This window comes from Oncorhynchus clarkii, chromosome 22, assembly GCF_045791955.1.
Source record: "Oncorhynchus clarkii lewisi isolate Uvic-CL-2024 chromosome 22, UVic_Ocla_1.0, whole genome shotgun sequence".
Lineage (NCBI taxonomy): Eukaryota > Metazoa > Chordata > Actinopteri > Salmoniformes > Salmonidae > Oncorhynchus > Oncorhynchus clarkii.
This window is the reverse complement of record NC_092168.1, coordinates 32,752,791-32,779,763: the sequence shown is the minus strand read 5'-3', so window position 1 is coordinate 32,779,763 and position 26,973 is coordinate 32,752,791. Positions and strand designations below refer to the sequence as shown.

At 43.3% G+C, this 26,973-nt stretch overlaps 1 protein-coding gene across 2 annotated transcripts in view; it reads right to left on the bottom strand.

The window, feature by feature from the left end:
- Window positions 1-7,494: 7,494 nt before the first annotated feature.
- LOC139380800 (coiled-coil domain-containing protein 141-like) overlaps window positions 7,495-26,973 on the bottom strand; it is a 34,636-nt gene continuing 15,157 nt past the window's right edge. For both annotated transcript variants that reach the window (XM_071123836.1, XM_071123837.1), the window contains 15 exons: window positions 26,692-26,868; window positions 25,507-25,686; window positions 24,468-24,593; window positions 23,984-24,172; window positions 23,177-23,338; window positions 22,396-22,545; window positions 14,502-14,642; window positions 14,175-14,372; window positions 13,783-13,966; window positions 13,521-13,633; window positions 13,319-13,435; window positions 12,950-13,134; window positions 10,096-10,429; window positions 8,968-9,887; window positions 7,495-8,321 (listed from right to left, as the gene is read on the bottom strand). In XM_071123836.1, the coding sequence (XP_070979937.1) occupies window positions 8,036-8,321; window positions 8,968-9,887; window positions 10,096-10,429; window positions 12,950-13,134; window positions 13,319-13,435; window positions 13,521-13,633; window positions 13,783-13,966; window positions 14,175-14,372; window positions 14,502-14,642; window positions 22,396-22,545; window positions 23,177-23,338; window positions 23,984-24,172; window positions 24,468-24,593; window positions 25,507-25,686; window positions 26,692-26,868 (3,462 nt within the window). In that variant the 3' untranslated portion in view covers window positions 7,495-8,035. The remainder of the gene's footprint in view (window positions 8,322-8,967; window positions 9,888-10,095; window positions 10,430-12,949; window positions 13,135-13,318; window positions 13,436-13,520; window positions 13,634-13,782; window positions 13,967-14,174; window positions 14,373-14,501; window positions 14,643-22,395; window positions 22,546-23,176; window positions 23,339-23,983; window positions 24,173-24,467; window positions 24,594-25,506; window positions 25,687-26,691; window positions 26,869-26,973) is intronic.

Sequence of the window (26,973 nt, the reverse complement as noted above, 5' to 3'; positions counted from 1 at the left end):
AATAAAATAGGATTTACCAGTGACCAACTCGTCTGCAGAACAGCAGACTTCCCCCTCTTCCTATTTGGCATCTCACACATACTTCCCAGAGACTGACACAATAGCACTCTTCTTTACAATGACATGAGTATCACTTTGGCTTTGAATCTGCAAGGGAGACAAACATGTAACTGATATTTTCACCTATTTAGAATCTTGTACCACCCTGCTTTCTTCACAAGCTATAGTGGCAACTTAAAATATCACAAATAAAAATCTATCACCTAATAATAGGCCATTTAAAGTAGTATTAGACAACTCACCCTGCTTTCTCCACAAGCTACAATGACACACTTCAGGAAGGGATCTTCTCCCACCAGGAGATGCTTATCTTCTGGCTTTGAAAGGAACTGAGGAGTAGATCCAAAAACTGGGGGAGACCAAGTTACACTATTTTCTATCGCATTGTTTGATACGTTCCATTAGGTTCAGGAGGATGTACTCATCAAATTAGATGAGCTTGTGCACACCGTTGGTTTTAGAAGTGAGGGGTATATAACTTTATATAGATGTTTTAATCCAGTCGGATAAACACTCCAAACAGCCTACCCGACGCTCGGAGGCATCCGCATGGTCCTAAAGCACACTGTTGCCCTGTTTTGTATCACAGGGGGGGACAAAAATGCAATTTCAGAATGTGGGGGGGACATGTCCCCCCGGGTCCCCAGTGAAAGTTGCGCCCCTGTGAAAATCATAAGTTGGTATGCAAGGTGAAAGAAACAGTCTACCAATGGAGACAAATGTGTACAATTATAAAATATAAAGCAATTTATTCATTAGAACAAACTGCTTTTCTTCTCAAATGTTACAGTGGGCAGAACAAGTATTTGATACACTGCCAATTTTGCAGGTTTTCCTACTTACAAAGCATGTAGAGGTCTGTAATATTTTTTCATAGGTACACTTCAACTGTGAGAGACGGAAATTTTAAACAAAAATCCAGAAAATCACATTGTATTATTTTTAAGTAATTAATTTGCATTTTATTGCATGACATAAGTATTTGATCACCTACCAACCAGTAAGAATTCCTGCTCTCACAGAAGTGTTAGTTTTTCTTTAAGAATCCCTCCTTGTTCTCCACTCATTACCTGTATTAACTGCACCTGTTTGAACTCGTTACCTGTATAAAAGACACCTGTCCACACATTCAATCAAACAGACTCCAACCTCTCCACAGTGGCCAAGACCAGAGAGCTGTGTAAGGACATCAGGGATCAAATTGTAAACCTGCACAAGGCTGGGATGGGCTACAGGACAATAGGCAAGCAGCTTGGTGAGAAGGCAACAACTGTTGGCGCAATTATTAGAAAATGGAAGAAGTTCAAGATGACGGTCAATCACCCTCGGTCTGGGGCTCCATGCAAGATCTCACCTCGTGGGGCATCAATGATCATGAGGAAGGTAAGGGATCAGCCCAGAACTACACGGCAGGACCTGGACAATGACCTGAAGAGAGCTGGGACCACAGTCTCAAAGAAAACCATTAGTAACACACTACGCCGTCATGGATTAAAATCCTGCAGCGCACGCAAGGTCCCCCTGCTCAAGCCAGCGCATGTCCAAGCCCGTCTGAAGTTTGACAATGACCATCTGGATGATCCAGAGGAGGAATGGGAGAAGGTCATGTGGTCTGATGAGACAAAAATAGAGCTCCACTCGCCATGTTTGGAGGAAGAAGAAGGATGAGTACAACCCCAAGAACACCATCCCAACCGTGAAGCATGGAGGTGGAAACATCATTCTTTGGGGATGCTTTTCTGCAAAGGGGACAGGACGACTGCACCATATTGAGGGGAGGATGGATGGGGCCATGTATTGCGAGATCTTGACCAACAACCTCCTTCCCTCAGTAAGAGCATTGAAGATGGGTCGAGGCTGGGTCTTCCAGCATGACAACGACCCGAAACACACAGCCAGGGCAATTAAGGAGTGGCTCCGTAAGAAGCATCTCAAGGTCCTGGAGTGGCCTAGCCAGTCTCCAGACCTGAACCCAATAGAAAATCTTTGGAGGGCGCTCCGTATTGCCCAGCGACAGCCCCGAAACCTGAAGGATCTGGAGAAGGTCTGTATGGAGGAGTGGGCCAAAATCCCTGCTGCAGTGTGTGCAAACCTGGTCAAGAACTACAGGAAATGTATGATCTCTGTAATTGCAAACAAAGGTTTCGGTACCAAATATTAAGTTCTGCTTTTCTGATGTATCAAATACTTATGTAATGCAATAAAATGCAAATTAATTACTTAAAAACCATACAATGTGATTTTCTGGATTTTTGTTTTGGATTCCGCCTCTCACAGTTGAAGTGTACTTATCATAAAAATTACAGACCTCTACATGCTTTGTAAGAAGGAAAACCTGCAAAATCGGCAGTGTATCAAATACTTGTTCTCCCCACTGTATGTGATATTATCAAGAATATCCCATGGCTTGCCTATCTGTTGCAGATAAAGGCCAATCTTAAGCCTGTATCTGCAATATTTCAGCCCTCTACCACAGGAGGGGAGCCAACCTTATGATCACTGTGTGAGGACTGAAGTAGTTAGTGGAGTGGAGAGGTGGATTGGAGTGAAGAGGTGTAACCTGCGGAACCACAATTTGACCTGAGAGATTGTGATACCCCACAACATACAGTACAACAGCAGAGCAGTCAACCTTAAATGCAGTCCATACAACTTCCAGGTATTTCAATGATGGAAATGTTCCCCTTTGATTTGAAAGATTATGATTTATAACTACCAAACTAGTCCTACCTTGTCATAACAAAACAATACTCAATTCTTTAGCCCGTTTTTGTCATAAACCAGGTTTCCATCCAACCTTTTAATGCGAGTAAAGTACATCTGATGAAAAAAATACGCTAGGCAAGGTGGGATCATTTTGTTTCTAAAATTAATTATGCAACAAATGGCATTGGAAACGCTTTCATGTGCAAATATTGATATAATAACCATCATATCGAAGTAAACTTGGAGACATGTGTTGTCCTCCCAGTACATCTCGGGAAAGCAGGCTGTTTATTAGGCTAGAGATTAAATAAATTATGATGAACTTCATAGGGTGGTGAAAGTGAAAATTGATGAACTTGATGCTCCTTTCTAATAAATATTAAGGGTCTTATTCGACATGATCATGCCGTTTGATAAATAATAATGTCCATAATAATCCTATCATGTACACTACAGTTAAAAATTTTGGGGTCACTTAGACATGTCCTTGTTTTCCAAAGAAAGGCACATTTTTTGTCCGTTAAAATAACATCAAATTGACCAATCTGAGACATGGCTTTTTCTTTGCAACTCTGCCTAGAAGGCCAGCGTCCCGGAGTCGCCTCTTCACTGTTGACGTTGAGACTGGTGTTTTGCGGGTACTATTTAATGAAGCCAGTTGAGGACTTGTGAGGCGTCTGTTTCTCAAACTAGACATCTAATGTACTTGTCCTCTTGCTCAGTTGTGCACCAGGGCCTCCCACTCCTCTTTCTATTCTGGTTAGGGCCAGTTTGCGCTGTTCTGTGAAGGGAGTAGTACACAGCATTGTACGAGATCTTCAGTCTCGGCATTTTCTTACATGGAATAGCCTTCATTTCTCAGAACAAGAATAGACTAACGAGTTTCAGAAGAAAGTTCTTTGTTTCTGGCCATTTTGAGCCTGTAATCGAACCCCAAAATGCTGACGCTCCAGATACTCAACTAGTCTAAAGAAGGCCAGTTTTATTGCTTCTTCAATCAGGAGAACAGTTTTCAGCTGTGCTAACATAATTGCAAAAGGGTTTTATAATGATCAATTATAATTATAAAATAATAAACTTGGATTAGCTAACACAACGTGCCATTGGAACACAGGAGTGATGGTTGCTGATAATGGTCCTCTGTACGCCTGTGTAGCTATTCCATAAACAAATCAGCCATTTCCAGCTACAATAGTCATTTATAACATTAACAATGTCTACACTGTATTTCTGATCAATTTGATGTTATTTTAATGGACAAAACTGTGCTTTTCTTTCAAAAACAAGGACATTTCTAATTGACCCCAAACTGTTGAACAGTAGTGTAGGCTATATGTAACGGATGTGAAATGGCTAGCTAGTTAGCGGTGTTCGCGCTAAATAGCGTTTCAATCGGTGACGTCACTTGCTCTGAGACATTGAAGTAGTAGTTCCCCTTGCTCTGCAAGGGCCGCGGCTTTTGTGGAGCGATGGGTAACGATGCTTCGTGGGTGACTGTTGTTGATGTGTGCAGAGGGTCCCTGGTTCGCGCCCGGGTATGGGCGAGGGGACGGTCTAAAGTTATACTGTTACATATACACACACCGTTTCTGTGAGCTTTTGGCTAAGATGCACGTGCCAATACCAGAGTGGGCACATTTGCTATATAACGCTATATATATTTTTGTGAAAAAATCATTAGTAGAGTTGAAAATGCGATGCAAACCCAATTAACTTGGGTTTTTTATCCGGTACATGGGTTTTTTAACTGCAAAAAAATATAATTCTGTACACTACTTCATTACACACAGACACCAGTCAATTTGATGGAAACACATCTCTAGTCTGAAAATGCACATATTGTTTTAATGTAGATTTTAGAATATTTGCATGATGGAAACCTAGCTATAGTCAATTGGCAATGAAAATATGTAAATCTTCAAATAATTCAAAAGTAATGTTTCCCTTATGTCACGTTCTGACCTTTATTTCTGTTTTGTATTTATTTAGTATGGTCAGGGCGTGAGTTGGGTGGGCAGTCTATGTTTGTTTTTCTATGTTTTGGGGCAGTTCTATGTTTTCGGCCTAGTATGGTTCTCAATCAGAGGCAGGTGTCATTAGTTGTCTCTGATTGAGAATCATACTTAGGTAGCCTGGGTTGCACTGTTTGTTTGTGGGTGATTGTCTATGTTAGTGGCTTGTGTCAGCACAGGTCTCATTTTGTAGCTTCACGGTCGTATTTGGTTTATTGTTTTCGTTACTCTTTTGCATAGTGTTCAGTCTTTCTTTATTAAAGATTCACCATGGACACTTACCACGCTGCGTATTGGTCCTCAGATCCATCTCGCCTCTCCTCTTCAGATGAAGAGGAGGACGGCCGTGACAGAATCACCCACCAACCAAGGACCAAGCGGCGTGGTAGAAAACAGCGACGACAGCAGCAGCAGCAACAACAGCGGCCGGTATCACAGGACTCCTGGACATGGGAGGAGATACTGAACGGAGCGGGACCCTGGGCACAGGCTGGGGAATATCGCCGCCCCAAAGCAGAGCTGGAGGCAGCGAAAGCTGAGCGGCGGCGATATGAGGAGGCAGCACGGCAGTGCGACAGGTACGAGAGACAGCCCCAAATTTTTTGGGGGGGGGGGCACACGAGGGGTGGAGCTAAGCCAGGTAGCAGACCTGCGCTCACTCCTCGTGCTTATTATAAGCAGCGAGATACTGGGCAGGCACCGTGTTATGCGGTTAAGCGCACGGTGTCGCCAGTACGTGCCCATAGCCCGGTGCGCTATGGGACAGCCCCCCGAGAGTGTCATGCGAGTGCGGGCATCGAGCCAGGGCGTATGGTGCCTGCTCAGCGGGTCTGGTCGCCGGTACGCAGTTTTGGCCCAGGGTATCCTGCGCCGGCTCTGCGTGCTGTGTCTCCGGGGCGCTGGGAGGGTGCAGTGCGTCCTCTGCCCGCGCTCCGCTCGTGCCGGGCGAATGTGGGAATGGAGCCGAAGGGAGAGGTGCGTGTAGTAAGCACTAGATCTCCCGTGCTTACCCACAGCCCGGTTCAACCTGTGCCTGCACTCTGGACGGTCCGGGCTAGAGTGGTTATCCAGCCTGGGGAAGTGGTGCCAAGGTTGCGCACCAGAGCTCCAGTGCTCCCCCACAGCCCGGTCTTTCAGGTGCCTCCTCTTAACCCCAAGCCTCCTGAAGGTCTTCCCAGCCTGGTGGTTCCTGTGGCAGCCCCACGCACCAGGCTGTCTTTCTGTCTCCTCCCTGCAGGTGGTCCTGTCTGTCCGGCGCCGCTGCCGGAGTCTCCCGCCTGTCCGGCGCCGCTGCCGGAGTCTCCCGCCTGTCCGGCGCCGCTGCCGGAGTCTCCCGCCTGTCCGGCGCCGCTGCCGGAGTCTCCCGCCTGTCCGGCGCCGCTGCCGGAGTCTCCCGCCTGTCCGGCGCCGCTGCCGGAGCCTCCCGCCTGTCCGGCGCCTCTGCCGGAGCCTCCCGCCTGTCCGGCGCCTCTGCCGGAGCCTCCCGCCTGTCCGGCGCCTCTGCCGGAGCCTCCCGCCTGTCCGGCGCCTCTGCCGGAGCCTCCCGCCTGTCCGGCGCCTCTGCCGGAGCCTCCCGCCTGTCCGGCGCCTCTGCCGGAGCCTCCAGCCTGTCCGGCGCCTCTGCCGGAGCCTCCAGCCTGTCCGGCGCCTCTGCCGGAGCCTCCCGCCTGCCCGGCGCCTCTGCCGGAGCCTCCCGCCTGCCCGGCGCCGCTGCCGGAGCCCCCCGCCTGTCCGGCGCCGCTGCCGGATCCCCTCTGTCCCGAGCAGCTGCCCCTCTGTCCCGAGCAGCTGCCCCTCTGTCCCGAGCAGCTGCCCCTCTGTCCCGAGCAGCTGCCCCTCTGTCCCGAGCAGCTGCCCCTCTGTCCCGAGCAGCTGTCTCTCTGTCCCGAGCAGCTGTCCCTCTGTCCCGAGCTGCCCCTCTGTCCAGTGGGGTCATTGAGAGGGGTGGTCATGCTGAGAAAGCCACGGAGGCGGACAATAAGGCGGACTAAGACAATGATGAGGTGGGGTCCGCGTCCCGCGCCAGAGCCGCCACCGCGGACAGACGCCCACCCAGACCCTCCCCTATAGGTCAAGGTTTTGCGGCCGGAGTCCGCACCTTTGGGGGGGGGTACTGTCACGTTCTGACCTTTATTTCTGTTTTGTATTTATTTAGTATGGTCAGGGCGTGAGTTGGGTGGGCAGTCTGTTTGTTTTTCTATGTTTTGGGGCAGTTCTATGTTTTCGGCCTAGTATGGTTCTCAATCAGAGGCAGGTGTCATTAGTTGTCTCTGATTGAGAATCATACTTAGGTAGCCTGGGTTGCACTGTTTGTTTGTGGGTGATTGTCTATGTTAGTGGCTTGTGTCAGCACAGGTCTCATTTTGTAGCTTCACGGTCGTATTTGGTTTATTGTTTTCGTTACTCTTTTGCATAGTGTTCAGTCTTTCTTTATTAAAGATTCACCATGGACACTTACCACGCTGCGTATTGGTCCTCAGATCCATCTCGCCTCTCCTCTTCAGATGAAGAGGAGGACGGCCGTGACACCTTAATTAAGTGTATTTTGATTTTAGTGTGGGGGGTGGGGGGGTGAAGTGATAAAGTGAAATACAAAAACAGCAACAAAAAATCTGATAATTTTATAAATGTGCATCTTACATGACCATTAAACTGTAGAACCATACAATGGATATAACAAGATGGTAGTAGAGGGAGCACAAACAATTCATGAAACTTTTGACTCGGAAGCTGCATTACTTTATTTAAAATACATTTAATAAGGTAATTTGGCTGAAACAATTTACCATCTAATCTCCGAGCTTTGAAGTTTAGGATGGGCCTAATACAAAAAGGGGGAAATTGGCTAAATGACTGATTTTAGCATTTTATTTGTAAATTAATACCTTGATTCTGTAATTGGAGACAATTTTAGTCATGGAGGCACACTCAACGCACTGACTTCTAGACAAAAGTATACGAAGGGGTTGAAAGTATACGAAGGAGTTAGTTGAGATATAAATTAATTGAGATAATTATTTTATGCAGAGATTAAATACAAATCTACAAAATAAATGAACCCGACCTTCATACACACGTGGTTTTGGGTGTAATAGGGTGGTGGTGGTGTCCAGGTTTGGAGGTGACACCGCATGCATCCATACAGTTGAAGTTAGGGTTACACAGTGTACTACTATTCAAAGTCAACACTACTTCCCATTTTTGTGAGAGTGGAAAAGGTACTGGCAGTAAAAAGCTTAATATATATTTTTCTTTCTTCATAAGAGCAGTAGGTACAGGAGATACAGGATAAAACACAGAGTGCCAAAACAAGTGTGCCAGTTCAGCTTGAGAAGAGGGCAGCTGGGATCGGGACATCTGTTGTTACCTGCATTCACCTGAAGGGCGGCGCTAGAGGACAGGGTGCCACTTGAGTTGACGGCACCGCACACATAGAGACCTGCGTCGGCCTCAGTGACTTTCTGTATAAACAATGCATGTTTGCCTTCTTTTTGGGACAGTTCTATGTGCTCATCATTGGTCAGTTTCTCTCCATTCTTGAACCTAAAGCAAGAAGTCAATTATCACACAATCACAACAAGAAAAACACAAATCACATTCCTATTTATCAAAGGGTGAGCTGAAGCACAATCAATCAAAACAACTAGATTATTTAAAATTAGAACATGCCATTAATGATCAAACGTGCTATCAAAGTTGTGTTATTAAACAGGAATCAAAACAAAAGGCTAGATAAGTCAAACAACAGTAAAGGATTTTAGTCCAATAAATTCATATTATGTTATCCACAAAACATGACTTGGGATTCAGATTTAACACTACTTATGCAGTTTAGAAATCTATCTTATAATTTCTCAATGTGTCCTTTCCTCTCCACCTGAATGATCCTTTTGGAATTGATTAATAAAATATCCCCAACACATAAAGCAGTGACTGTTAATACTACTGTAACCAGACTTTTCATGCTTATGAAGAGTAAAAATAATACAGATTCTATTAAAATAATGAAGTTCTACTGTTCCATTTCTACTTGCACCAATACTCCATCTGTGTCAGAAATTACACCTTGACCTATCCCCTTTAGAGTGCACTACTTCTGGCCAAAAGTAGTGCACAACATAGGGAATAGGATGCCATTTCAGACACAGATTCTATGATAATGAATGACTAAAGTCTATGAGCTACCCACCATGTTAAAGTAGGCTCTGGAAATCCAGTGACCTCCACTTCCAGGGTCACAGGCGACCCCTCCATAACTGTGGGACTAGACAGTAGTTTGGAGAAGTGAGGAGGGCCCTGGCCTGCTAGGGTGCTCCCCATGGACCGGCTGGTACCAGGCAGCCTGATCTCTTCTCTGATGGCTGTGGGATTGCAGAGGTCTAGGTCTTGGCCCTGGTCTGTGAGTGTGACTGCTGTGGTGGTTAATGGGGAGGGGGTAGCATGCGTGTTAAGAGTGCTAGCGGCGGCAGCAGCGGGGAAGGCAGATCTTCGAACCATCATGGTGCTAGGGTCATGCACTTTCTCCTGCGTCTCTGTGACAGAGCTCTCATGCACGGAATACACGGTCTGGTGGCACTCGTTTAGGCCTAGGGGGCCGACCGGTGGAAGATTTGGGAGGTTGGCATTTGGAAGGTTGGGGATGCCCCTGCTTTTCATAATATTGAAGAGTGTGTTTGAGACCAGGCTTGGTGCTGGGACAGTCAGGGGGCTGTGGACGAAAGAAGAGGACTCTGGTCTGAACTTGGTGTTGAGGCCCCCTGTAGGAGAGGGACAGCTTACAGTCTGCTCTCTGATCCTTTGTTGGCTCTGGCTGTTGCTGTAATCATTATGTGTGGAGTGTAACTGGTGGCTGTACTGGTTGATGTGAATGGTGTGGGACTGGGAGCTGAGACAGAAACCATCCAGGTCCAGGTCATTCTCTGATAGGACGATGTTGGACTCTGGGGTCTCGGAAAGCGGGGGCAGGGAGATGTCGTCGGGGGAAGTGCACTCATATTCGTCGTTAGACAGGGACTCTTCTGTCATGAGGTTATGCCGCTGAAGGTTCCTCTCCGTCAGACCACCTGCGGGCGGCAGCAGAAGTGATGCATCTTGGGGGAAAGGCTCATCCTGTAAGGATTCGAAAAAAGAGGGAGGGAGAGGTCAAAATAAAAGCATGTCACATACAGATCCCTTATGTATGGGGTCTTGGGACAGAAAACCCCAGTAGTAGTGAAGTATGATAATAAGTCATGATAATACCTCAAAAACAACAAGGACTTCAGGAAATGAAAAACAACAGGAGAAACCAATTGTTTGAGGACTTAAGAAGACCAACCTGATCAGTATTAGAAGTATGAAACTCAGGGAAGTTCCTCTGAGCAGGGCCCTGTCTCTCCTTCTTCTGGAACTCTCTCTGTATATCAGAAAAGCTGGGAGCCGAAGCGAAGGCAAGAGGAGGAAGAATAGTAGGAGGAGGGGTGACCAGAGACTTGATCCCTGCCTCGTTGAGCGTATGGACTTTCCTGTCCCTCTCCAGCGGTGAACAGGACAGATTGAAGGTCTGTATACATGAGAAAGAGGTGCTCAGCTGCTCTTTTCTCTCCATCGTCAACCTGCTGGTGATAGTTTCCACTCTGCTGGTCTCCGAGCACAACTCCCGGGTATGATACCTATAATAATTATAATAATACATGGGTTTTATAGAGCGTTTTCATGGAGCCAAAGTCTATTTATACTAGTTACAAAGAAACAGAATAAACCAAAAAAGAAAGTCAACAAAACAAAAAACGTAAGGGGAGAGGAATCTGTGTGTGTGTGTGCGTGTGCAGGCACGTGCACAGATAGGAGTCAACCTGTGCCCAGCACATGCCCCTTTGCCGTCCCACTCGCCACTGCCCTTTTGGGTGGTGGTATAAGTATTATATTTTTTATAAAGTTTCGTCATTGTTGCCTGCAAGTTGTGGCAACAAGTTCGCCACTCCCACATTCACACCTTGTCCGTTGGTTGCACTTGTTGGTCTGCCCTGTACAGAGCTTGTGCAAGCCCGGTATCAAAACATGCATGGCTTGAGATGCAGTCAACGTTCAAGCTACCTAGTTAGTAAGTATCAACAGTACTGCTACAGAAGCATAACATTTGATTAACATCACCAATATTTGGTCTGGTTGACTGATACATGCAAAACAGAGGCAGAAAGAGAGTAGATAGGCTGCATCAACGACACTCGCTCCGAACCAACTCCATCCCTTCCTCAGTCGGCAGCAGCAACACAGATAGTCTAGACCAGGGGTTCTCTTTCTTCACTCAGGCCCCCCATCCAGCATTGGAGAACATCCCACTCTCCCGCCATGTCTATTTCTATGGGCACAAGCACTGTTCATGACACAAACTGTTCACACCCTTCTTGTTGGTGGAGAGAATGTTGCAGTTCTACATATTTTGCCATGCCTAATGTTTATTCATGTGATATTTGAGTGACTCAAACATTACAACAAAATCTATGGGCTAAAAAACGTTTGCTGACATTGGCTAGTTAATCTGGACATGTCTTAACATTTCTGTTAAGTTATAAATAACTCTAAGGTATGCAATGACTGACAAGACAAAATTTCGAAAATGTACCTTGTGCATTATACCCTTTGAGCATGGTGAATGTATTAATTACGTTTTGGATTGTGTATCAATAAACCCAATCACTACAAATATACAGGCGTCCTTTCTAACTCAGTTACCGGAGAGGAAGGAAACCCCTCAGGGTTTTCACCATGACACCAATGGTGACTTTAAAACAGTTACAGAGTTAAATGGCTGTGATAGGAGAAAACTGAGGATGGATCAACAACATTGTAGTTACTCCACAACACTAACTTAATTGACAGAGTGAAAAGAGAAGCCTGTACAGAATAAAAATATCCCAAAACATGTATCCTGTTTGCAGCAAGGCACTAAAGTAATATATTTTGTTGCATAAACAAATATTCCTATGCTCATGGAGATGCCCATTAAAACCTTGATACTACCCATCCCGGGTCCGGGAGCGTAATCATCAACTGACACTAATTAGCATAATGCAACGGACATAAATATTACTAGAAAATATTCCTATTCATGAAATCACAAGTGAAATATATTGAAACACAGCTTAGCCTTTTGTTAATCACCCTGTCATCTCAGATTTTGAAAATATGCTTTACAGCAAAAGCAAGACAAGCATTTGTGTAAGTTTATCGATAGCCTAGCATAGCATTATGCATAGCTAGCAGCAGGCAACCTGGTCACGAAAATCAGAAAAGCAATCAAATTAATAGTTTACCTTTGATGAGCTTCGGATGTTTTCACTCACGAGACTCCCAGTTAGATAGCAAATGTTCCTTTTTTCCAAAAATATTATTTTTGTAGGCGAAATAGCTCCGTTTGTTCTTCACGTTTGGCTGAGAAATCGACCGGAAATTGCGGTCACTACAACGCCGAAAAATATTCAAAATTAGCTCCATAATATCGACAGAAACATGGCAAACGTTGTTTATAGTCAATCCTCAAGGTGTTTTTTAAATATCTATTCGATAATATATCAACCGGGACTGGTGGCTTCTTCGTAGGAAAGAGAGAAACAATGGCCGCATTTGTCCTTTACGCACAAAACACTCTGAGAGACTTCAGCTGACCACTGACGCAATGCTGACGTTGGGGCTCATTTTTCAAAATAAAGCCTAAAACTATGTATTGTGACAGTAGACACATTAGGGAAGCCATAGAAAAAGGAATCTGGTTGATATCTCATTCACTGCTTAATAGGGACGCATAGGAACGCAGAGCTTTCTAAATAAGCGTCCCTTCCTGATTGGATTTTTCTCAGGCTTTCGCCTGCAATATCAGTTCTGTTATACTCACAGACAATATTTTTACCGTTTTGGAAACTTTAGAGTGTTTTCTATCCTAAGCTGTCAATTATATGCATATTCTAGCATCGTGTCCTGACAAAATAGCCGTTTACTTTGGGGACGTTATTTAAAAAAAAAATGAAAATAGTGCCCCCTAGATTCAAAAGGTTGTTTAACACCTGTCCCCTGAAAGGTCTGTGCACTGCCCTGTGTGTGTGTATGTGTGTATGTGTTTGTGTGTGTGTCTGTGTGTGTGAGTGAGTAAGTGAGTGGAGGATGTACGTGTAGATAGTGGTGGTTGAAGGTACCTGCTCTCTGATAACACTTTGTTGTGATGTTGTGGGTTGAGTTTATCTGGTAGTTCCTGGCTCCTTGTTTTGCGGATTTGAGGTTTCTTGCTTCTTGTGTTTTCAATTATTTTGATGGGTACCTCTTTCCCGTTCATTCCCATGGTTAGTTCGGGAGTGTGTCCAGTTTCTTTCAGCTCAGACTGCTGAAATCATACATTATAATGTCCAAAAAATAAATGGAACCCACATTTCACACAGTATGATAAAAAACTGAAGACTGAAAATATATATATATTTTTTGACAGATTACAGATGGTTTCAGAAGTGGGATCCAAAACCCACTGAAGCCAACAAAATGGTATATCGTTTCCTTATCAATAAACATACCACATCAAGAGACTCCTGGGGGTACATCTCAGCTTTCTCTGTTTCTTGGTTAGATTTTTTCTCTTGTTTGTCATTATCCAATTCTTTTATTTCAGGCTCCTGCTTCAAAGCCTCAGTCTGAAATTAGCGAACAATCACATATTTTCAAGAGGCATTTTCTAGTAAAATATCGGAGGGAAATAACCCGCTTTTTTCATCGTACCTGTAGTTTAGCCTCCAAATCCATCAATCCATTGGATAGTTCCTTTATCGATTCCACTATCTCATTGTGTCTGGTGACAGTTTTCTCCGTATACTTATTTCCCTCCTCAGCACCTGTACATTAAAAACAGTTCATACAGTCCTCAATGCCAGTGTCATGGGTGTGACTTCCAATAAGGACAGGGGGACATGTCACCCCACATTTTGAAATAGCATTTTAGAATTCTGTCTAAAGTCAAGATGGTGGTTTATTGTTTCCTTACCATGCAGACAGACAGCCAGTTCTGTGATTTGGCTGATCCTCTCCTCTTGCTGGGGCACAGTGGGCCAAACAAACTTCTCAAACTGCTTGTATAGAATAGACACTGCTTCCCTGGTCTTACACTGGGAAGAGTACTTCCCTACTCTCACAATTGTAGCACTTGCTTCATCACACCAGAAGTTATACTGAAATTCAAAAGCAGAAAAAATTGTGAGACAATTGCAGCAGATATTAGGCGAACACAAAATACGCTATATCCAATTCCTTGAATTCCTCCATTTCCTTTATGATGCTTTCTGACAAGATGTTAGTTGATTTTTTTATCCAACATTTTTCCTCCACAATTGGCAAGTAGAGGGTAAACTATTTTTCTTATGTTTTCTCCATCCACACCTCATCCATGGCTTGCTGCAGCTTTACGCTCATGTCCAGATTCTGCTTGTACTCCTCCACAGTCTTGTCAAAGTCCCCCAGCTGTCTCTGTATCTCATTAACAGCATCCTCTATCTCTCTGGGGTTACTGCCTATTAGATGCTTCTCTGTGCTGGAAGTCACTTTAACTGTAAATACCTGCACTCGTTTCTGCAATATCTGGATCAAGAGAGAAAGAGGCAAACAAAATATGCATGACCTAGGAATGATTTCAAAACCATTGAACAGCAGGGAATGAGGGAAATGTGATTTTGTTGTTGTTGTAGTGGCAAACAGGGTGTGTCTCACCTGTAACTTTTCAACATAAATCTCTATCTGCTGGATTTGGTTTTTCACTGCTTTCAGGTTCCTTGACTTGTCGTTTTTCTTCATATAATTGAACTTCAAGTTGTTGAATTTCTTCTTGAGGTCCTTGAATGACTTTCTCAGCTGAAATGAAAAGAATCATGATCTATTAATAACAAATGTTTTAAATCAGAATACAAAACATTTAAATCAGTTAAGACATAAAAGCCTCATATCATCATCATCATCATCCTGTGTTTCTTATCTGCGTTCACTCCCTTTGATACAGTTACAGAACATTGAACAAGTACCATCTAACAGCACCACCAGAGATATGAAGGAGGGGGAGGGTGGCTGGGTTAGGGTATCCTATCTTGGCAGGAAAACAGAAAAGTGTAGCAGAGCAGGGTTGGATTCAGATTCACTCAGTGTAAGGATTATTTTGGTGCATTTATTGGCTAAGACTGGAGACGTGATTTATACAGTAGGGCCATTTCTGTATCAGCCGACGGCCTTCTGCAGAGGTGTAGAGTCTCCGAATGGCCAGCTCATATGTCAGACAAGGACAGCTGCAGCCTAACCAGCCTCCCTGTACATCCCATTTTGGGAACCTCGTATAACTATATCTAACTATCTTTTTCCCTAGCTGAGATGGGTACATGGGGAGTGTCTGTTTCACACACACACACACACACACACACACACACACACACACACACACACACACACACACACACACACAACCGTGGGATATGCGTCAACATCAACCTCTGGAAAATCCTATGCATTATCATTAACAGCAGACTTGTACATTTACTCAGGGAAACCAATGTACTGAGCAAATGTCAAATTGGCTTTTTTTACCAAATTACTGTAAGACAGACCATGTGTTCACCCTGCACACCCTAATTGACAAACAAACAAAACAAAACAAAGGCAAAGTCTTCTCATGCTTTGTTGATTTCAAAAAAGCTTTTGACCCATTTTGGCAAGAGGGTCTGCTATACAAATTGATGGAAAGCGGTGTTGGGGGAATTTAGGGAACTCAGTGAGGAACACTGTATACGGCCCAGGAGGTAGATAGTAGATATAAAAAGTGATTGAGTAGGCTGCATAGATTTCATGACTAGAAGCTCAAAAGATGAAAATGCAGTCATTCTTATTTTTGTAAATTGAAATGTGCTATTGTATATGTTAGCAATATTTGTGGTGTTCGTGGGGGATATGGTCACTCATGTAACCAGGAGGAGAGGCCTCATTTAACACAGTAAATTCATCAGGCTTAAGCCATGTTTCAGTCTGGCCAATCACACAATATTATGTTGAGTTAATTGACTAGAACTGCCTTGGAAGTGAGGGATCTAACATTATTTTGAGATGCGAGATATCACAATCTCTTCAATAATGACAGAAATGGAGGAGGTCTTTAATCCAGTAAGCAAACACCGCCATGTTCAGTTCTGCACAGATTCTGTCAGACCTGGGCCCTGACAGTAAATCTCAATAAGACAAAAATAATGGGGTTCCAAAAAATGTCCAGTTGCTAGGAACAAAATATGAAATATGAATTCCATCTAGACACTGTTGCCCTAGAGCACACAAAAAACGATGCATACCTCGGCCTAAACATCAGCGCCACAGGTAACTTCCACAACGCTGTGAACGAGCTGAGAGACAAGGCAAGAAGGGTCTTCTATGCCATCAAAAGGAACATAAAATTCAACATACCATTTAGGATCTGGCTAACAATACTTAAATCAGTTATAGAACCCATTGCCTTTTAAGGTCTGGGGTCTGCTCACCAACCAAGAATTCACAAAATGGGACAAACACCAAATTGAGACTCTGCATGCAGAATTCTGCAAAAATATCCTCAGTGTCAAACACCAAATAATGCATGTAGAGCAGAATTATCAAAATCCAGAAAAAAGCCATTCAATTCTACAACCATCTAAAAGGAAGCGATTCCCGAACCTTCCATAACAAAGCCATCACCTACAGAGAGATGAACCTGGAGAAGAGTCCCCTAAACAAGCAAGGTTCTGGGGCTCTGTTCACAAACATAAACAGACCCTAAAAGAGCCCGAGGATAGCAACACAATTAGACCCAACCAAATCATGAGTAAACAAAAAGATAATTACTTAACACATTGGAAAGAATTAACAAAGAAACAGAGCAAACTATAATGCTATTTGGCCCTAAGCAGAATACCTGACCACTGTGACTGACCCAAACTTAAGGAAAGCTTTGACTATGTACAGACTCAGTGAGCATAGCCTTGCTATTGAGGAAGGCCACCGTAGGCAGACCTGGCTCTCAAGAGAAAGACAGGCTACGTGCACACTGCCAACAAAATGAGGTGTATGACCATATTAGAGACACATATTTCCCTCAGATTACAAAGATCCACAAATAACTTGAAAACAAACCAAATTTTGATAAACTCCCTTATCTACAGGGTGAAATACCACAGTGTGCCATCAAAGCAGCGATATTTGTGACCTGTTGCCACAAGGAAAGGGCAACCAGTGAAGAACAAACACCATTGTAAATACAACCCATATTTATTTTCCCTTGTGTACTTTAACAATTTGCACAAAATATGACATTTGAAATGTCTAATATTTTTTTACTTTTGTGAGTGGAATGTTTACTTTTAATTTGTATTGTTTATTATCTACTTCACTTGCTTTGGCAAAGTTAACATATGTTTTCCATGCCAATGAAGCCCTTAAAAGTGAATTTTGAGAGAGAGAAACAAGAAGGAAACATTAAGGAAAGTCTGTTTGATGTCGCAAAGCAATTACTGTATAGCTACTGAGCCAGATGCTACAGAGACCTGACCCACTGATAACTTAATAGAACCAAAGTAAATAACCTTTAGAGAACTATAAACATACCCATTAAGAAATACTATTTCGAGATTACAGATGACAAAGATTCCCATGCATATGTTATGTTCCCCAGTTTCTGTGTTGTAGTTTGTATTTGAGTGTGTTTCAGGAAATGGCTTCCTGAAATCCCCCAAGCAGCTGATTGGTCGACTCCACGGCTAATTGGATCTGACCCCGCCCCCTCGTCAAGTTACAGCTGTATCCCATTAGACTCCTTCTCCAGTTATAAAAGCCTGTTGTTCAGGAGAGAGATGATTGCTGAGAGGTCATTGAAGAAAGATGATTGCTGAGAGAGGAGGCTGATGGTTATAGCATATGTTGGTTGTTTCTCAGGCAGTTGGTGTGTACTATGTCAGTTGTAGATGGGAACAACTGTGGTATGTTCTGTGAGTTTGTTGCTCAGTCAGAGCCTATTTGATGACGTGTTTCTCAGTGTGTTTGAAATTGTTAATATTCTGTTTCATTTGTTCCCAGGGGGGAAGGGGAAGGCACCTAGGGAGTGCTTAGGCAAGAGGCCCGTGGGCATACATATACCCATAGTATATTCACTGTTTAGGCACACTAATACAGGCACACCCTGTATTTTGGTTAGGGTACCAGGTGGTGCTAAATTAGGTAAGTAGTGGTTAGGCAGGTTAGATAGAAGGGGCTTTGATATTTACTTTCTTTGGTTCTGTCCAGCCCCTTTTCCCCATATTACCGTGTGAAGGAATACATTCCTAGTAAATGGTAAATTCTCTGCCTTTTGTCATCCTTACTCACACCTACAGCCCATACCTCTTTCGCTTCACGGAGAGTTGAGTTGTAGCAGGGTGTTGCGTAACAGCATAATAGAAATATACTGTATGTGATCGTAAGTTATAAGCAAGGTTTGAAATGGTACATTTGTCAAATATTATATGTTTGGGCTTCTTGCGGTCAATTTGCAGTCTAGAATTTATGCTCCGGCCCCCTGACCATCCGCTCAAGAAAAAAAATGGGCCTTTAGTTTGCAGAACCAGAGCAGTATGGCCCTTGAGGGAAGTAGGCCTAGCCTAGGCTGTGCTACTGTATATTGAGGGTACGGTCAGAGCTTGATCGGCTTTAAATTGAGTCTCACCCCAGCTGATGGGCAGCAGCAACTGCTCCTGCTAATAAAATACCATGTCTACTCATCCATATTTATAAAAGGCTTTTGGCTAGTCAAATGGACATCTAAAGTTGAAATTTTTTGCCTTTTAGCTAAGCCTAACCCTTTTCCTAACCTGCTGCGTTGGTTCTCTTAACCTGCTACAAAAGGTCAATCCTGGTAAATTCTGTTAAGCTATATCCCATCTGTCTATTTCATGGCACAGCAAAGAGAGAGTCCCTCCTTTCAATTTCTAAGCTAAATTTCTTTCAATTTCATACCATTACAGTTTAATACTGATGTTATTAATATGAAATACTTAGTTGTTACTAATGTATCTTTATTCATGCACAAAAACATTATTGTAGAGTGGTCTGTACGATTACATAAGACATGATCGGAGTTTATTCCATGTCAATTCAGGAAGTAAACAGAAATTACTATGCTATTTAATAAGGCAATTGACATTGGAATTTCAATTTACTGTACTTCCTGATTTTAAATGGAATTAACACCAACTTTTAAATAGTGCATTCGGAAAGTATTCAGACCCCTTGACCTTTTCCACATTTTGATACATTACAGTCTTATTCTAAAATGTATTGAATACATGTTTCTCATCAATCTATGCAGTGTAGACAAAGCGAAAACAGGTTTTTTACATAAGTTTTCAGACCCTTTGCTATGAGACTCAAAATTGAGCTCAGGTGCATCCTGTTTCCATTAATCATCCTGGAGATGTTTCTACAACTTGATTGGTCCACCTGTGATAAATGAAATTGATTGGACATGCTTTGGAAAGGCCTGTCTAGTTAATGTCCCACAGTTGACAGTGCACGTCGGAGCAAAAAAAACAAGCCATGAGGTTGAAGGAATTGCCCGTAGTGCTCCGAGAGGATGGTGTTGAGGCACAGATCTGGGAAAGGGTACCACAAAATGTCTGCAGCATTGAAGGTCCCCAAGATCACAGTGGCCTTTATCCTTCTTAAATGGAAGAAGTTTGGAACCACACAAGAAGCCTGGCCAAACTGAGCAATCGGGGGAGAAAGGTCTTGATCAGGGAGGTGACCAAGAACACGATGGTCACTCTTACAGAGTTCCTTTGTGTAGATGGGGGAACCTTCCAGAAGGACAACCATCTCTGCAGCACTCCACCAATCAGGCCTTCATGGTAGAGTGGCCAGACAGAAGCCACTCCTCAGTAAAAGGCACATGACAGACCGCTTGGAGTTTGCCAAAAGGCACCTAAAGGACTCTCAGACTATGAGTAACAAGATTTTCTGGTCTGATGAAACCAAGATTGAACTCTTCAGCCTTAATGCCAAGAGTCACGTCTGGAGGAAATCCATCCCTACGATGAAGCATGGCGGTTGCAGCATCATGCTATGGGGATGTTTTTCAGCGGCAGGGACAGGGAGACAAGTCAGGATGGAGGGAGCAAAGTACAGAGAGAATGGAGCAAAGTACAGAGATATCCTTGATGGAAACCTGCTCCAGAGCGGTCAGGAGCTCAGACTTTGGTGAATGTCCAGCTTCCAACAGGACAACGACATTAAGCACACAACCAAGACAACGCAGGAGTGGCTTTGGGACAAGTGTCTGAATGTCCTTGAGTGGCCCAGCCAGAGCCTGAACTTGAACCCGATCGAACAGACCTGAAAATAGCTGTGCAGTGATGCTCCCCATCAAACCTGACAGAGCTTGTGAAGATCTGCAGAGAAGAATGTGAGAAACTCCCCAAATACAGGTGTGCCAAGCTTGTAGTGTCACACCAAAGAAGACTTGAGGCTGTAATCGCTGCCGAAGGTGCTTCAACAAAGTACAGAGTAAAGGGTCTGGGTTTACTTATGGAAATGTGATATTGAAATGTGATAATGTGATATCATTTTTTTTTTTTTGCAAACAAAAACCTGTTTTTGCTTTGTCATTATGGGGTATTGTGTGTAGATTAATGAGGGGAAAAAACTATATAATCCATTTTAGAATAAGGTTGTAATGTAATAAAATGTTGAAAAAGTCAAGGGGTCTGAATACTTTCTGAATGCACCGAAAGAGTACACCCCTGCAGCAGTGTCTGGTAAAAGTCTAGGTATGCTCAGCCAACTGTATGGTGTCCTTAGCATAGTGAGAACAGAGATGTATGTCAACCTGTATCACATGTATTCCAAGTAATGGTCCAAGCAAGGTGATATATTTAGGACCGCTCTACTTTCTCTCAGGAGGCTACAGCGACTCCCTCTGCTGGCCAGATGAAATAACCTAACCAGAAAATAATAATTATGCCCTCATCTACTGTATTATACATTAGATGGAGCCTTTCTAGGGTATGTATAAACAAGCAGTGTGAGGTAACAGAAACACCGTAATGAAAACAACATTCTGATGGCAGTTATTAACAATGAAAACTGATATAGTGGTGAATTAATAAGAAATGGACCCCAAAAATTATATTAAAACAGAGCATCTCAAGTTGTATCAACACTTACATACTGACAACATCGTCCACTGGATGGAGGTAGAGGACAAACATCTTGGCTGTGCCATAAAGGGTGTGTTGGAGTAAAAATAGAGTAGCATGAATAGATTTGGAACAGGAAACATGTTCACTGATAAAGACGTGTGCAAACTTTAGATTAGTACCACCCACAGGCCTACATATGACATGCAGATATAATCATTATTAGGCCAAGGGAATTCCTAATAAGTAGGGGATGAGGCTCTGGTATTGAGGCCTCTCATTTGGTTCTCCCTTCCACAGCTGATAGGAGAGGAATCTGCTCTCTTGACTGGAGTAACGTGAGACATGGATGGAGGGGGAAGGAAAAAGAGAGGTAGGAGAGAGAGGGAGGGAGGGAATGTCACTTTGAATATAGACCCTCTAGAGACAAGGATCACAGTCCTAAAAGCCCCAATCTTGAGCTCTTGATCTGGGGCCTAGGTTAGATCAATTGAGTTATTGATCTGGGTTAGATCAATTGAGCTCTTGATCTGGGTTAGATCAATTGAGCTCTTGATCTGAGTTCTGTGTTAGAAAAATTGAGCTCTTGATCTGGGGCCTGGGTTAGATACATTGAGCTCTTGATCTGGGGCCTGGGTTGGATACATTGAGCTCTTGATCTGGGGCCTGGGTTAGATAAATTGAGATCTTGATCTGGGGCCTGGGTTAGATAAATTGAGATCTTGATCTGTGGCCTGGGTTAGATAAATTGAGATCTTGATCTGGGGCCTGGGTTAGATAAATTGGGGTGCATAACCCTGTTCCTGGAGAGCTACCATCCTGTAGGTTCACTCCAACCCTAATCTAGCACACCTGATACCAATAATTAGCTGGTTGAATCAGATTAGGGTTGGAGTTAAAACCTACAGGAAGGGTAGCTCTCCAGGAACAGAGTTGGATTTAAAACCTACAGGAAGGGTAGCTCTCCAGGAACAGAATTGGAGTTAAAACCTACAGGAAGGGTAGCTCTCCAGGAACAGAGTTGGATTTAAAACCTACAGGAAGGGTAGCTCTCCAGGAACAGAGTTGGATTTAAAACCTACAGGAAGGGTAGCTCTCCAGGAACAGAGTTGGAGTTAAAACCTACAGGAGGGTAGCTCTCCGGGAACAGGGCTGGAGTTAAAACCTACAGGAGGGTAGCTCTCCAGGAACAGGGTTGGAGTAAAAACCTACAGGAGGGTAGCTCTCCAGGAACAGGATTGGAGAGCCCTGACCCACACTAATAGACTAATTGAGATAAAGCCAAAGGGTTGTTTGTTTCACTGTTTGTTTCACTGAAGAAGTGCGTCTGTCTGTCTGTGTGTGTGTCTGTGTGTGTGTGTGTGTGTGTGTGTGTGTGTGTGTGTGTGTGTGTTTGTGTGTGTGTGTGTGTGTGTGTGTGTGTGAGAGGGTTTCACCTCAGTGATCTCCTCCTTGAAGACACAGTAGTACACGTTGCTAGTGAGGCTCTCTTCACACCTGTTGGCTTCAGCACTCCAGTTAACACATCTTCTCTCCAGTATCTCCAGACGCTCATGCAGACGCTGTACAGAGAAACCTGAGTCGTGCTGGGACGGCAGGAAAGATAATTATTTTATTATTAGATAATGATCAGGAAATGTAACAATCTTCAAAAGTACACTAATATTTATTATTTAGCATATCATTAGTATGGGTTGTCCCTGGGGAAAAAAACTATTAAAGGAAAGTTTTAAATGAAAAAATAAAAATAAACACTCAGGGTCAAGACAAACAGCGGTGAATGATCAGGTGTTGCCTTGCAGTCTCACCGACAGTGTTACTGAGAGATAGCCAGCTTGTACAGGTGGCTGTGTGTGTCTTCTCACCAACTGTTGTACAGTGTTGCTGATATCTCCTCCCAGAGAGATAGCCAGCTTGTACAGGTGTCTGACGTGACTGTGTGTGTCTTCTCACCAACTGTTGTACAGTGTTGCTGATATCTCCTCCCAGAGAGATAGCCAGCTTGTACAGGTGTCTGACGTGACTGTGTGTGTCTTCTCACCAACTGTTGTACAGTGTTGCTGATATCTCCTCCCAGAGAGATAGCCAGCTTGTACAGGTGTCTGACGTGGCTGTGTGTGTCTTCTCACCAACTGTTGTACAGTGTTGCTGATATCTCCTCCCAGAGAGATAGCCAGCTTGTACAGGTGTCTGACGTGGCTGTGTGTGTCTTCTCACCAACTGTTGTACAGTGTTGCTGATATCTCCTCCCAGAGAGATAGCCAACTTGTACAGGTGTCTGATGTGACTCTGTCTGTCCTGATGTTGGATCAGCTGGATCTTAGCCTGGCTTGTCTCGCTGAAACCCGTCACAGGCTCCAACATTGACAGCTTATCCAACTGGGGACAAAACAATGAACCAATTAGGAGGCTGTTTATTTGTTTCTCTGATCAGAATCTATGTGTGTTTAATGATGTTTGTATATCACCAGCTGTTAAATAATTGATTTTAAAATTACTAAGTAATGCGGTCATATTCTGTTAGTGTCTTCTGCGGTATCTTTTCTGGGAAACCTGCAAAGCATCCAAAATATCAATCTTTTATGGTACATTTCTGTCTAAAAAGGTCCACGAGGTATCTCCAGGGCCTCTCTTAACTGATCCTGTGTTCTTTGGTGTCTACAGAAAAGCTAGATAGGTAAGTAACTCTCTGATAGTTACAGTATTTGTGACATTTCAAGCTGAACATGTCTGTGAAGGGCAGGTTAGCTTTGAGCTATCCTAAACTGATCCCATGTGTTCTCTCAAACACACAGCAAATATAGTTTTCCATGACAGACCCAGATACAATGACTCTGAAGAGACTACAGCAAAGATAACACCCTCCCTGATACAGTATGTAAGACTATGAGTGCGTCCCAAATTTCACCCTATTCCCTAAATAATGCACCTTATTAGTCCTGTTCAAAAGTAGTGCACTATTCCTTAGGGAATAGGGTTGTACCCAATAGGGTGGTAGCGCACCCTTAGACGATGTGTTGTTACCTCATCATAGAGCTGGTGGAACTTCACGGCCATGTTGAGGACAGACTCGTACTCTTTGATTTTATCTTTCACTCTCTGATGAAGGTGAAGCATCTCTGTGACTTTCTCATTCTTCTCTTTTATTGGAATTCCTTTCAGTGCCAACAGTTCTGATGTCTTCACCATGTATTCTACCGCTGCATTCAACTGCTACAGGGGACACACAGGAAATAGAGATATAGTAGAATAATAATACATATTTACCTATAGGATATCACATAATGGACTAGAACACAAATGTAGGCATAGTGTCATGCTACTTAGAGCCACTGTAAAGATACTGTATACATATGGTAAAGTGTATACTAACTAACTACTAACATAGACTATTGGTACTATTGTAAAAGTATTAAACATTGGGTTTCTGTAAAAAATATTATACATAATAATGTTATGATTTCTTCTACCTACTATTTATGACAGGCCAATAGGCTATAGTTCTTACCAGGAAGTGGGGCTTAGCTAGGTTAAAGTTCTCCAGTAGCTTGGACACAGTCTGAAGATCACTTCCCAGATCAACTTTAGAGGTTGGGACAAGAACCTCCTCCACACTATTTAGGTCATGAACAGTCTGTAAAAAAAAACGACATTAAAAAAAGAAAACAGGGGGGTTCTTGACACTAAATGAGATTGCATTTATGATCAATTGAGAATAAATTGGTTGTGATTCAGGAATTTGTAATGGATATATACTGAACAAAAATATAAATGCAGCATGAAACAATTTCAATGAATTTACTGTTACAGTTCATATAAGGAAATCAGTCAATTGAAATAAATTCTTTAAGCCCTAATCTATGGATTTCACATGACTGGGCAGGGGCGCCTCCACGGGTGGGCCTGGGAGGGCATAGGGCACTCACTGTGTAGCCAGGCCCAGTCAATCAGAATTTGTTTTTCCCCACAAATGGGCTTTATTTCAGACAGATATACTCCTCATTTTCATTAGCTGTCCGGGTCGATGGTCTTGGAAGATCCCACAGGGGAAGAAGCCGGATGTGGAGGTCTTGGGCTGGCGTGGTTACGCGTGGTCTGTGGTTGTGAGACCAGTTGGACACACTGCCAAATTATCTAAAACGACGTTGGAGGCGACTTATGGTAGATAAATTAACATTCACTTCTCTGGCAACAGCTCTGGTGGACATTCCTGCAGTCAGCATGCCAATTGCACTCTCCCTCAAAACTTGAGACATCTGTGACATTGTGTTGTGTGACAAAACTGCACATTTTAGAGTGGCCTTTTATTGTCCCCAGCACAAAGTGCACCTGTGTCACACCTGTCAGGTGGATGGATTATCTTGGAAAAGGAGAAATGCTCACTAACAGGGATGTAAACAAATTTGTGCACAACATTTGAGAGACATTTTGTACGTATGGAAAATGTCTGGGATCTTGTATTTCAGCTCATGAAAAATGGGACCAACACTTTACATGTTGAGTGTATATTTTTGTTCAGTATACATTGCATACATATTTTTATGTACCTTTTTCAGTTGTTCTTTGTATTTCATCCACTGTTTCTTGACAGACTTCACCTGACTGACGTGGAGCTGCCAGGAGGTCCAGAGGTCTGACAGATCCACCTTCTTCTTGTTCAGCTCCTCCATGGTCTTCTCCACCACACCGATGGCTGCCCTCACATTCAGGTTCAGGTTCTCACTCACCTAAAGATGTCAACATAAAGAATCCATTGTTATCTGTATCCTACAGCCCTTACGAAGGGCTCCTGGATGTGGGTGGAAGTTATTTTTCCAAAGCAAGACATAATAACCATGCTAACCATACTTATAATGAAATGCAATAATCAATGGTTGTAAGGTTTGTCTAATTTAGGCATGACCTCTGTTTTATCATCATTTAGTTTTAATAAGCAATAACCTTTTTAAACTAAATGACAACAAAACAGATATCATGCTCATGGGCCCCAACTCCCTCATCAAGAAACTGGGTCAATTCAACATGACAATCGACGTCTGCACCATCCACTCCCAACTCCACAGTCAGGAACTGGGTGTTACATTTGACCCCCACTCTGTCAAATGGACACAAAATCCAAAACATCACAAAGTCAGCCTTCTTCCACCTATAAAACATCTCACGACTCAGACCCTCTCTAACTAACTCCACTGCTGAAACCCTGTTTAGTTCATTGCCCTGGTTAGTCTGTCATTATGTTTAGTGATGTCCATGGTTAGTCTATCCTTATATTTCAGGGCGGCAGGGTCGCCTAGTGGTTAGAGCGTTGGACTAGTAATCGGAAGGTTGCAAGTTCAAACCCCAGAGCTGACAAGGTACAAATCTCTCGTTCTGCCCCTGAACAAGGCAGTTAACCCACTGTTCCTAGGCCGTCATAGAAAATAAGAATTTGTTCTTAACTGACTTGCCTAGTTAAATAAAGGTAATACAAATATTTGGTGTACTTTTATATACTGTACTTACTTATTTAAATGTGTGATATTGTTGCTTTTTATCCTGCTGATTATCTTGTAAAGTGATTTGGGGTGTCTTGAAAAGTGCTTAAATAAAATGTATTATTATTATTATATTATATTATATATTATATATTATATGTAGGCAGAAAAGCAATGGCTTATAGGAAGGCTCAACGTTAGCAACCTTAACCTGGATAACAGTGCATGGAGGGGTTGAGATTTAATAATGTCTCTCACCATGTTTGAGAAGTTGATGTAGTTGTTTCCCAGGTCCAGCATGGTGAGGAAGCGTTCCAACATGGACTGCCACTTAGCGTCAGCTATCTCCTTAGAAGTGACTAAACTCTCCTCATTCTCCTCCTCCTCTTGCTTCCTGTTATAGCTTTCATGTAGACTCTGCATCTGTTCCTCCACCTGAACAAGCATAGGAGTCACACATTTCAGAATATTACATTTCAGCAGTGTTGTGGAGTAGTGAACTACAAGAAGTTCAACTAGTAATTGAACTACTTTTTGCAG